The sequence below is a fragment of the Cannabis sativa genome, chromosome X (genome assembly GCF_029168945.1).
Source record: "Cannabis sativa cultivar Pink pepper isolate KNU-18-1 chromosome X, ASM2916894v1, whole genome shotgun sequence".
In the NCBI taxonomy this organism is placed as follows: domain Eukaryota; kingdom Viridiplantae; phylum Streptophyta; class Magnoliopsida; order Rosales; family Cannabaceae; genus Cannabis; species Cannabis sativa.
The window spans coordinates 45,576,567-45,589,653 of record NC_083610.1 but is presented as its reverse complement, the minus strand read 5'-3'; the positions used below and the strand labels follow the sequence as shown (position 1 = coordinate 45,589,653).

The 13,087-nt window shown below is 30.1% G+C and overlaps 2 protein-coding genes across 2 annotated transcripts; both read right to left on the bottom strand.

Moving 5' to 3' along the window:
• Positions 1-268: 268 nt before the first annotated feature.
• On the bottom strand, positions 269-532 carry LOC133032223 (14-3-3 protein 3-like). The gene has a single exon (XM_061106097.1). The coding sequence runs from the start codon at positions 530-532 to the stop codon at positions 269-271; it is 264 nt and encodes an 87-aa protein (XP_060962080.1).
• Positions 533-4,309: 3,777 nt separating this feature from the next.
• LOC115708249 (peroxidase 12) lies at positions 4,310-7,740 on the bottom strand. The gene is made up of 3 exons (XM_030636472.2): positions 7,298-7,740; positions 5,865-6,059; positions 4,310-5,087 (listed from the first exon to the last, which is right to left on the bottom strand). Exons 1-3 carry the CDS (start codon positions 7,559-7,561, stop codon positions 4,467-4,469), a joined length of 1,080 nt encoding a protein of 359 aa, XP_030492332.2. The 5' UTR covers positions 7,562-7,740; the 3' UTR covers positions 4,310-4,466.
• Positions 7,741-13,087: the final 5,347 nt, after the last annotated feature.

The following is a 13,087-nucleotide window of genomic DNA, read 5'->3' as shown; positions in this document are numbered from 1 at the left end:
GAGGTGGAATTCGATTGACCAAAAGTGAATAGATCCAAATGAAATGAATCAAATCAAATCAGAAAAACTAAAAGTGAATGGATCCAAATGAAATGAATCGAATCAAACCAAAAGGCCTAACCTTAGCAGCCTTGTAGGCGAAGAGTATTTTAGGCGGCCTCCTTTCAATCGAACCATTTTGGAATTCGAAGTACCTGTGGATATCACCCTTCATTTTCGTGTAAAAGACCTTAGATTCAGCGGCGGTGGCGAAGGGACAAGCTTTCTCTCAAGCGAGATCCAGAATATCATCGAATATGGAGGCGAGTTCGTTCTCGATCTTGGACCTGTATTCCTTGATGGTGGACACGTGTTCGACATTACCACGAGTCTCCTCCTTCTGCTCAATGGAAGAGACGATCCGCCACGAGGCACGGCGAGGTCCAACCATATATTCTTGTAAGCAACGGAGAATAGGTTTCGCTCCTCGAATGTGTGCCCACCAACATCGAGATTTGACCATGTAAACATTGTCTTCGCGTGTGACCGCCATTGATGGTGCTCAAAGTTAGGGTATGGGTCTGGTATTGGGAATTGAATCAAAGAGAAATTCATTGCTGTAAGCCGTGGTTGAGGAGTTCAATGGCGATTGGAGAAAGACAAATTCATATTTGAATTGAGTGTGTGATTTTGATTTTTCTTGAATTTCACAATCGTTGTTGGAAAAAAAAAAAAAAAAACGCTTTTTGTAGGTGGATGGATGTTTGAAAAGAGAGGTGAATCATTGTTTTTCTAGGTGGATCGTTAGCGTTAGCTTAAAAATATTAAAAAAACTTAACAGAGTTGGAAGCCATTGTATTTGTAGCAGCGTCTCTTCATAACAGAGTTGGTTTGTTTAATGTTTCTTCTTTGCGATTAGGGTTTTTAAAATTGGAGAGTGAGTGAGAGAGGGCTGAGTGATGAGAGATTCGTTTACGGATTAATTGAAATCTCAAGATGATTTTTTTAATTTTAAAAAAAAAAAATTTTTTAATTTTTTGGTTTAATTATTGGGTTTATTTGTTAATGGGAGATCAAACCTATTAACATCGTTAAATTTAACAGAATATTCTTTTATTTTTAAGGTATATTCTGTTAAACCAAGAAATGCCGTTAGATAGGCACTTTTAATATGTAAAGATATATATATATATATAATGAAGCTTTGGGACCGATTTAGATTTAAAAAGGAAGATGTTAGGTCAACCCCAATTTATATATTGGGGACAAAAGGTTTTGTTCAAGATAATGAGTCAAATTTGAGATCTTTTGCAGACATGTCAAATCACCCAAACAAAAAAAAAATTGTGCTATGCTAGAGTCTTGGTAGAGATCACAATGGGTCAAGATTTTCCTGATGTGATTTCTTTCACGAATAAACTAGATAAAGAGGTAAAAGTCATAGTGAAATATGAGTGAAAGTCGATTTTGTAGGGGTGAGCAACGGTTGGTTTGGTCGGTTTTTTATACACAAAAAATCCAAATTCGGTTTTCGGTTTTTATGATTATAATTCGAAAACCGACCGACTATTATACAAATGTAAAAAAAACTGACCGTTTTAATTCACGGTTAAGACCAAGCCGAACTTCTTTTTTTTTTAAAAAAAAAAACAAATAAGTTTTTAAATTTTGGGTAAATACCATTTTGGACCCTCTATTTTACAAAAGTTACCAATTGGTGCCTGTGTTTTGTTAAATGACAAAATGGACCATATATTTTCTAAAATAGTACAAATAGGACCCTGAATTGATTTTTTTTGTCAAAATAAAGTTTAATTATAATCCGATCTAAAAGTGTTATGGCAAAACTGTTTACATTTTTTGTATCTGTTCGTATTAAGCATTGTCTTCAAGTTGGTTGTATTAAAAAAAAGTTGTCAAAAATTAAACTCAGGGTCCTATTTTTACTATTTTAGAAAATACAGGGTCTATTTTGTCATTTAACAAAACACAGGGTCCAATCTGTAACTTTTGCAAAACACAGGGTCCAAAATGGTATTTACCCTTAAATTTGTTATAATTATTTGAAAACTAAAAAAAAATAGAGTATTGTATCAAATGTCATATAATTTAAGAATAAAACTTTCTTAGTTAAATAAATAATGTAAAATAAACTTTTTTAAATTTGTTTAAATTATTTGTGCTATTAATATGGTAATGAGTTATAGTAAAAAACTTCTATTATTTTATGAATGTGTACATATTACATAATATGTAAATGCATCAAACTATAATTAAATAAAGTAATGAATAATTGAGACTTTAAATAAAAAGTTATAAGTAAAACTAGTTTAATAAAACTGTATATTAAATATGTACAAAAATAATATATATTATATATAATATATATGTTCGGTCGGTTCTCAGTTTAATCGGTCGGTTTGTCATTGACACTAAAACCGACCATGTTAAGGCGGTTTTAACCGAAGACGATTTTTTCGGTTTTTAATTTTTTCGGTATCAGTTTTTCGGTGTTCGGACGGTCGGTGTATTCAGTTTGGTCGGTTTTTTAGATTTTTTGCTCACCCCTAAGATTTTGTGTGGTAATTATTATGGTTTTGATCTCTCAACTTAGGAATGCAAAAAAGGTGAAAATGTGAAGCAAGTTTGGATGGCCAAGAAAGTGGATATGGGAAAGGCTCAAGTGCAAACTCAAGAAGCTCCAGTGAAAAGCCAGAAAGCACCACCCGAGATAGATGAGGATGTATTTCAATTAGTGAATAAATAATGGGAAAACCTATTACTAGTGATCAAGAGAGTAATTAAAGTATCAGGATTCACTAGAAGCAAGCTACCATTCAGGTACTTGGGTATTCCTATTAAAAGTGAGTTATTAGAAGAGAAAATAACAAAGGATAAAGATTTGGAGTTCACGTAATCTCTCATTTGAAGGGAGAGTCACTTTGATCAACTTCATACATATGGGGCACAAATCATGATACTTCCAAAAAAAAAGTCATACAAAAAGTTAATTTAATATGTAGGGACTTTTCTTTGGAAAGGAGCAGTTGAGTTTTTGGGGCTTGGTAAGGTGTCTTGGGAAGATGTATGCAAGCCAAAGAAAGAAGGGGGGTTAGGTTTCAGAAAGATTATTAATTGTATTAAAGAATATTGTCTCACATGGATTAAATGTGAAAGTATTGAGCCATATATAAGAGCATGGGCTACTCCACTCATTGCCAATTGGTTTTGAGATGGAACCCCATGATTCTCAACATGGTATCAGAGCAATATCCCTAGCGGGCTTTCGATCCACACCTATCAAAGAGTTAGCCAGCCGCAAGCGAGCAAAATGGTACTCCCAGCCGCGAACAAAAATAAGCGAGCAAATGGAACTCCCAATTGCAAAACAAAAAAATAAGCGAGTAAATGGAACTCCCAGCCGCAAAACAAAAAAAATAAGCGAGCAAATGGCACTACTTATGATAAGGTGATTCAAGATTGGTGAGCAAAAATAGCCATCATCTTGAGGGGAGATATTGGAGAATATTGTCCCACATGGATTAAATGTGAAAGTATTGAGCCATATATAAGAACATGGGCTACTCCACTCATTGCCAATTGGTTTTGAGATGGAACCCCATGATTCTCAACAAATTGGAATGCGACAACAATTGAGAAATATGTTTGGAAAATTGCCACAAAGCAAGACAACTTATGGGTGTGTTGGATTCACAGTGTATACATAGGAGACAAAGATTAGTGGCACTACAAGGCTCCACCATCAAGCAACTGGTATTGGAAGAGAGTAGTGGATGCCAAAGAGCATTTCAAGACCCAAACTAATTGTTAGCAACTTCTTCAAGGAAGTATAGAATCCAATCAACCAAAGTATTATTAGTTTGATATGATTTGGAGTAGATTAAAACCTCAAAGAATAGTTTTAATTTCTGGTTGGTTGTTTTAGGAAGACTACAAACGAGAGGAACATTGGCCAAGTTCAATAAATGTCATGATTCTAGGTGTGCAGAATATATTGATGAAACTGTTGAACATTTATTTTTTGATTGTCAAGGTAGTTTTAGGTGTCTTTTGGAGCTTAAAAATTGGTTGCAATGGCACAAAAAACTCACTACAATATCTCAACTAATATAAGGTGGACAAATCGGGCAAGGTTAAGTAGATTCTAAAAGCAAGTTTATGCAACGGGTATGGCTACTATGGTATAGAGAATGTAAAGACTAGAACAAGATTATATATGCCTAAAAAGATATCCCATATAGATAGAGAATAGTTTGATTCATTGTAAATAGAAGAGCATACTTGTTATGTTATACAAGTATTGGATAGGTTGTAAAAGTTTGATTGATATATAAGACTTTCTTGGTTCATTAAAAAAACATACACACATTCACACACTGAACATAAAACATATGTGTAAACAACATTAAGTTTCTTTTTCTTTTTACAAAACACTTAATATGCATAATTTAAAGAGTTAAAACATCTTAAAAGTTTGTCATGATTTCCCCATTCTCAACCACAGATGCCAAGAAAGCTGTCTTTTGAGGGTTTCTAACCGAACAATTCGCCCTAATCTCACCTTGATTGCCAGTCAAGACGTTGAGTTGCCCCATTTTTGTCATGGCAATCACAAATTTCTCAAAAAACAACCATTGGTTGATAGCGAAGCTCTTCACAATCTCCTTAGTCTTACTAAATGTGAACAAATCCTGATCAGACGTAAAAAGTCCTTGGCGATTCATGAGATCGATATAGTACTTATTATCAAAGATATTGGGGGTTAAAATATCTTGAAAGGTGAAAGCGTCTGTGTCTTTTTTAGGGCACACACCCTTGAGTTTCTTGGCAAAGTTTTGATCCATGGTGGAGTCTTGGTTAGGGTAAAGGCGGTCACCAAAGGAAGGGCAATGAGCAATGCCAATGGTGTGGCCACCTGAGAGGGCAACAACATCAGTGGGGTCGAGCTTTTGGTTGGTAGCGAGTTGGTCAACGATAGCGCTGGCACTGCTAGTCGGTGGTGGAAGGTTGGCTAGGGTTACTTCCAGTGTCGCAAATTCTAGGCCATCCCTTCTTCCAAGTGGCACAGCATAGATCGGACCACCAGACTGCAATTAGAAATTATTTAATATTACTTAATTATAATATTCAAAATTAATATAAATAATTATTATCATTGTATGATTTATACAACTACTTTGAATTTAAATTAACACTTAATTTACTTGTAATGGTGAAAATTAAGTACGTTTGTGAAGTACAATAATCTACTAGGTTTAACTAAATATGTTTTTTTTTCTCCCTTAACAAATACTATGACATAATTTGATATAAGTTCTTTTTGACAAGCTATGACACATCTACTCCTTAGACAATTGGTGAGTTTGATACTAGATATGATTTAAACATGAAATTAGGGTCATTAGAGTTAATATAATTTTAAATCAAAAGGGCACCTAGTAAGAATCAACTTGAAAAGTTCAAGTACATAAAATAAACCAAATTGCACAAAAAGTATTAAGCTTATATTAAGTCATTATTAGAAACCACTTTGTAAGACTAAAGTGGAATCTTTAGATATTATAAAACAAGTTGGACCAAAATATTTGGTCCCTCCCTTACCCACACCAATTCCATACTCTATTAATTAGTATTTTTTAATACTTAAATAAACATCACCAACTACATTTGAACATTACCAACCCTCATCCATTAATATAGGTCATACCTATTTAAATATATAATAACATCCCTAAAAACAACAAAATATGTTATATTAAATTCACAAAATAATGTATAAAATGTGCATAATTATTAATATTTTTGATAAAAATAAAAAATTTAAACTTCTTTTGTTAGATCTTATTTCAACGGTTGTGATTTACCAGAAAAACAGCATCACGTGCAGCAAGAGCAGTAATATCAGAACAAGAGACGACCCTTCCACATTTTTGGTGGATTATGGCTCGAAGGTCATTGATGATCTTGAAGGCCTTGGCTCGCAAGGTCAAGTTCGGGGGTGCGTTCTTCTCGCTCGGCCCACTTGTCGAGCCATCCAATAACACCGAACCATCACATCCCTACACACACCACACATGTAACTCCCAGCCATTAATTATTTCTTCCTCATGTCATGATCACTATCAACAACCCTATCTCACTATTTAATAACTCAATATAGTTAAATCTAGGCATATCTTCCGTGACATAAGTATTATCTTCCGTGACATAAGTATTAAGTAGAATCAAACAAAATTGCTTCCAATTATCACATTCCATTCATATACATATAAAGATATGGTTTTTATGCATGTAAATTACATCATATTTGTAGATAGAGAGAGTTTATATGCATATCTACTAATAACTCATCACATATTAATGTCACTATAAAAATTACGACTAACTATAAATTATTATTTTTATGTTATAACTAAAAGTTTTATAATTAATATATTAATTAGTCACAAAAATTATAATTTATTGTCACTAAATACATTTTTAGTTACAATATTTATTATAAATAAAACTAAATTAATAACAATTTATATCTAAATACTATGTTTTGTCACAAACAACTTTTTATTTTGACTAAAAATAATATTTAGTCACAAGAAATTTATGTTGTGACTAAAAGATTATCACTTTAGTTATTATTTTTTTTTTTTGTATATTAAAAATAATAAATTTCATGATACAAAAATAAAAATATACATCATGAAACTCAAAATATTATAAATTTTTTTTTAAAGAAAAATAGAATTTTCTAAAATTTATAGAAAAATAATAATTAGGAGTAAAAGGAAGATCCCAAGATTAATTAAAGGGATAAGTTGAAAACTACCATTTTTTATTATACATTAACCAAATATAACTCTAAAATAATTTTAATTGATAAATACCCTCTTTTATAATCAAAGTACCAAATATAACCTCACAAAACTTATTAAAATTAGAATTCTTAATGCACATAATGGGAATATAACTTATAAAAGTATGTATAAATTAAAGAGTAGTAAAATGAAGGTAAAAATTAAAATATAAAACAAAAAGTGAGGATAGAGTATAATTTCCTCTTAAATTAAAGGGTTAAAACTCTATTTTTAGTACTACATATTATACTAGTAACTTATTATAAAGAAATGGTGAAGACATCTTATTATTAACATACTCTTAAGGGTTTTTTTTTAATCCTTCAAAATAGATTTTTTTACATTTTTACAAAATTGTACATAAAAATTCAAATAGCTAGGAAACTACCATAAATTTAAAAAAATAGTATATGAGATAATTTTCCTATTTTTAAATATGTAAGTACCTGAACAAAACAATCATGAAAATGAAGGCGAAGAAGGCCAGCAGCTTGGGCAATGTCATCTTTAAAGATCTTGATGAGTTGTTCTCTAATAATGAACTCAAGATTAGGACATGATTTTGCATAGAATTGCCATGAGAGACCATCCTTTAAAGGAACACTTTTCTCTACTCCTTCAACTTCAACATTATTTGATGATGACAAAACACAAGATAATAAGATCATTATCATCATCAAAACTAGGTTACTACTAGTACTACTACCCATGCTTAATTAATTTTAATATTATTAATTAAGGAAGGAGAGGGTTTAATGTGTTTTAATTATTTCTAGCTTGATGGATGTGATGATCAAATAATGTTGTATTACTCTTACATTTATAGCCAAATTTAAGATAATGTTGTGTGAGTAATGTCTATTGTATTAATTATTATTATTGTAGTTTAGTTGTTATTGTTTATATTTTCTTTCTTGAAAAATACATCATTATTGTTGTTTTTAACAAGAAAAAAAAGTACATCATTTTCATTACTTAATTAAAAATGACTTTGGGCGCTGTAGACTTTTAATTGTTAAACGCCCATGTGGTGACCATATCCCATTTATTAAGGGTTTTATTTTTTAGTTTTATTTGATGACTAATATATAATATACCACAAAATAATGGATTTTTTTTGTTTAACTCTTGTTTAGTCATTTATGGTGGCTAATTTGTATCTTGATTAGGGTTGGTAGTGCTGGTTTTGGTGGATAGTTATGCCTTGTATGGTGGCTTTTTTTGTTTTATAATTTAAAACTCAATTAAGTACGAATAGATCTTTTAAAATATTTTTAAGTTTGATGACTATGTTGGTTTTTTACACTATTTTTTTTTATGGTTTTTATGTCTTTAATGTCTTTTGTGCTAATGTTTCATTAAATATGTCAACAAGTTAATCATAACAATTTAGATCAAATAAATAATAGATTTATTTTATTTTTTTAAATAAATAAATAAACAAACAAAACAAACATGTAACAAATATCTGGAAAGTAAATTTAGGTTGTTAGAAAATATTTGAAATCTAACAAATCTCCTAAATATCTAAAATTCGAAATGAAATTCAAATATCTGAGTAATTTTCAGTTTATTTAAATAATTTAAATTAGTTAAATATCTAATAAAAAAATATAATATAATATCTTAATTTAAAATTGAGATAATGTTATAATTTAATAATATAAAACAAATAAACAATTTCAAAATAGAATATTTTGATGGTTAAGATATCATCAATTTTATTTAATAAACTTTAAATAAAACAAAATACTTTGAAAATTTTATGGTTACAAAACCCTAAAATTTCTATTCAAACCAAAATTAACAACTTTTCAAATTTTTATGTTATTTTGATAAAAATATAAAAAATTAAGATAAATATCTAATAAGATAAAATGTCAAATATTAATATTTTTCTAATCCTATAATTTAAATTAAGAAAATATATTTTAAAAATAACAAATTTTAAAAATCTGATATAGTTAGGAAATTTGAAATTCTAACTAGATTATTTCTAAGTTTTATTAGTATTTTAATATCAAAATAAGATCATTTCAAATTTTAATAATAAAATAAGTAATATTTGAACTTATAATTAAAATAAATAAAACAAACAAAAAAAAATCAAAAATTTCAAAATTAACCATAAGCTAGTTTGTGGAAAAGTTAAATTTTCAAATTCAAAGGCTACTAATATCTAAAACTAATTTTAATTAATTAAAAATTAATAAAAATTAATTTTATTTTGATAATTAGATTTTTATTTAAAAATTTAAATTCTACACAAAATTCTACCAAAATTTGAATTTTGTTTCACTGAAAAATAATTTTTGAATAAAAAATTATCACAAAAGGGAAAAATGGCACAGATGCATACTCCCTGCGCGCACGCAAGGGGAGTCTGGTGCGTGGGAGAGGCTGCATTGCAGCCTGTTGGGCTGAGTAAGCTTAACGTGAGCAGCGCCTTCGGACAGGATTTGTCCAAGTGTCCTCGGTCACGAGGTTGTTTGAACCTCGGTCATGACTGAGGTGCACTCAACCTCTGCACGCGCACGTGTGCACCAATTTTGGGATATTTTCACTCAAATTCAAAAAATCATAGCTAATTCATAAAAAATTCAAATTGAGTTCTATAAAAACTTAAATTATTTATTATAGTAAAATCATCAAATATACATATAAACTAACATGAACACATACAAATCAACACAAACATTGTTTTAAATCCATATTTCATGAAAGTAAATCATTACCATGGCTCTGAAGCCAGTTGTTGGTTGCAGCGGAATTAAATGACTCCTTCCACGCAGATCTCTAACTCTTGTTTCTTTCTGTTGTAGAGTATTATCAAGATCTGAATCCGATTCTCATTCAGGTGTTGGATTCTTCATAGTCTTAGACACTATGATTGAGTACTAGACTTGCTATGTGTGGGCATGTACTCAATCACTAAGAGGCTTGAAATTTTCTAAAGAACAATGAAGGAGGTTCGAATATAGAAGAAAGAAGAAGAAGAGGTCTCAAGAACTCTCTAGTTGTTTGACAAATTGTAAACTAGGTTATGAGTCATTAGTTCGATAATGAGATCATCTTATTCCTTTTATACTATTTCACTTAGGATTAGATTTAAATTATATGACATTAAAAAAATGATAAAAATTGGCCAAAAATTACCTTAAGTGGCTGGCCACATAGTGGCCCCCACTAAATTAGAATTTTGTCATTTTATACAACTATTTATCATTTTCTTTCACAAATGTCATATTTTTTAATTTCAATCATTTAAATGTCAAAATTATTTATTTAATAATTAAAATTAATTATCAAATAAAATTGTCATTTATTTATTTATTAATAAGACTTCATAAAGTCTCTTAATTAACAAATAAACTCTAAAACTTCTTTTCTTCACAATTAATTCCTTGCTTATTGAAAATTTATAAATAAGACATAGTCTAATTTTGAAATTATAATTGATTAATTGAAATCAATTAACTGAGTCCTACAAGAAGTTGTCTCAACTAGTTTGGGGACCATAAGCCTATATAATCGAGCTTCCAATAAGCAGATTTAGAATTTAAGTAAATGCCCTAACTTATAAATTCCTGCTTGCACCACTATAGATTTAGAATTGCACTCTCAATTATATAGAGCGCTTTATATGTTCCACGATATAGATACACTATGAAATTATCCATCGTTCTAATCCCAATAATAAAAGATCCTCTATAGATGATTTACATCGAGTAGGGAAAAATTTATCGTTTTCACCTCTCAATGTATTTTATCCTTAAAACACTTAACTTCCTATAAATGATATTCAGTAAACTAATATAATTACTGAAATAAGAGCGCTTCTATTTATCTCTATTAAGCCAAGCTCGAAGGAAATTATCATTTCACTTCTATGTCCAAGTAGAAGCTATAGATTCTAAATCTATGATTAGCGTTCCCACTCAATTATACTATCATGCCCCCAAGATGTATGTGTGACCCGAACCAATTGGTAGGCTTTGACGAATAACTCTAAGAACATAAATAACACTCTTGAGATCGAACCTAACCATATAAGGATTAAGATCTTTTGATCTAAGATCAACCATTGATATTGACTTAGAAAGATACAACGGTAAGATTATAATCTCTTTACCAAGATCAATATCGGTCCCAGTCCAATGCATACTCCATACATCCGATTCTAGCATACTTTGTCAATGTTCTGGAAAGAACATAACACTTATCCAAGGTATAAGTAAGTTTTATCGTTGACTATCACATCAGTGTAAATTCAGTACACTAATGAATCATGTGACATTATCTTTTGAAGCATATAATCATAATTACCATCCACTGTGTTGACATCACTGTAATTGTGAATAACTATATGTTTTGAATTTAACAGAAATTGTATATTAAACCATAAACATGAAAAATACACGTAAACATAAATGACATTTAATCTTCTATTAATAACAAATAAAATTATATTGAAAAATCCCAACAATATATTCATTAGATTCGAAGTTTTAGTCACATGTACACATATATTCATAGTGGCAATCCCATCCCAATTGGTATTTAACCGTAAAATTTAATTGATGCGTACATAAAATATAAAAAGTTTCACCCCTAGTTACCCATTTTTTTTAACAAGAATGTAGTCTCAAATTAAAATTTTATTTCTTTTCCAATTAAGGAGGATAGGGAATAATATATAAATGAGATTTTTACACCTGATGTCAAATTTGGCATCTTTTTTACATTTTTGTCAACACACGGTTTTTTAAACTTTTTTAACTTTTTCATTTTTCAATTTTACTTTTCAAAAAGTTTCATAATTACAAAATTACCTTCCTTCCTTCCTTACACACGTTCACGCACGCCACCTCATAACTCCTTTTTTCTTTTTTTCTTTTTTTGAATTTTTCTTTTCTCTGCTTCTTCTCGTCTTCAAACCGTTGCTTCCCACGATCACCATTTTCAAGCCCTAACCCATTTCTTCTTCCCACGATCACCTTCTCCAAGCCCTCACCCACGTTTTCCTCAACCTACATTGTCATCCTCCCCTATTTTTTTTCTATATAAATGGCAACCACTAGAAGTGGTTCGAAATCACCATCTCCGGCGAAGAAACACCCTAAAAAATCTAAGAAGCCTCCAACTGTTACTTCCAAAGTCGAAGCTAAGATGGGGTTAAAAAAAATGCTAAAAATTCAGTGGGTGATGTTCCAGAGACATCGGACACTAAGAAAAGAGCCCTTCCAGTTAAGGTCGATGCTCCTAAGCCTAAGAGAGCAAAAATTTCCAAGTCTGCACGCGATGTAAGTTTCTTTTAGTTGTTTTTAAATTTTTCTTTAGTTTTTTTCTGGTTGTTCTATTTGTGGTGTTACATTTGATGATTTAAAGTTTTCCCCATTTTTTGTTCTAGGTTTCCTCAGATTCTGATTTTGAGGATGAAGTGCATGCTGAGGACCAAAAGCCTAAACTTAAATCGAAGGTAATTTTAAATTGCTTGGTATAATTTTATTGAGTTAATTTTTTTACATCAGCTTTTTAGGTCACTGATTTAGGTGTTTATCATCATTTTTTTATGTTTTTTTGTTGTTCTTTATGTATTTCTGTCATGTATTGTGGTTGATGTTGTTTTCTTGTTTTTATTCAGTTGTTGTTTGGTTGTTTTAAAATTACACAGTTCAATTCGTATTGTGTTACAGTTTTTTAATGCATTTCCTCATTGGTTGTTTATATGTTTATTGTGAGTTTGTTTTCGGTTGTTTTACACAATATTAGTATTGAGAAGCATTTTACTAATTTCATTTTCAACAAGATGTTACAGTGTTGTTTATTCTTTAGTTATTTATATGTTTATTGTGAGTTTTTTCTCGGTTGTTTATCACAATATTATTATCGAGTAGCATTTTCGAAATTTCATAACAACGAGCTTCTACAGTGTTGTTAATAGTTTTAGTTGTTTATCTGTTTATTGTTAGTTTTGTTTTTGTTGTTGATCATTATAAAATTGTTAGTTTTCTTTGGGTTTTTTATGATAATTTTAGTATTCACAACCATTTTATAACTTTTTTTTTTATATAAGTTGTGATAGTGTTGTTACTGTATTTTTTGAAAGTTGTTTATCTTTTACGTTTATCATACTGTAAGGGTTTCATAAATGTTGTTTTTAGGTTTTGTATTGGTTGTATTTTGGTTACTACATTTTATATCTGCCTTGTTCTTGTATCTCAGATTTGTTGCTT

What these genes read in the sequence shown, in the direction of transcription:
- LOC133032223 (XM_061106097.1), bottom strand. Translation starts at nt 532, where the DNA reads ATGGCGGTCACACGCGAAGACAATGTTTACATGGTCAAATCTCGATGT.
- LOC115708249 (XM_030636472.2), bottom strand. Translation starts at nt 7,561, where the DNA reads ATGGGTAGTAGTACTAGTAGTAACCTAGTTTTGATGATGATAATGATC. An exon ending in TTCATGATTGTTTTGTTCAG is followed by an intron (nt 6,060 to 7,297) that starts GTACTTACATAT and finishes TGGTGTGTGTAG; the next exon opens with GGATGTGATGGTTCGGTGTT. An exon ending in CACGTGATGCTGTTTTTCTG is followed by an intron (nt 5,088 to 5,864) that starts GTAAATCACAAC and finishes TTCTAATTGCAG; the next exon opens with TCTGGTGGTCCGATCTATGC.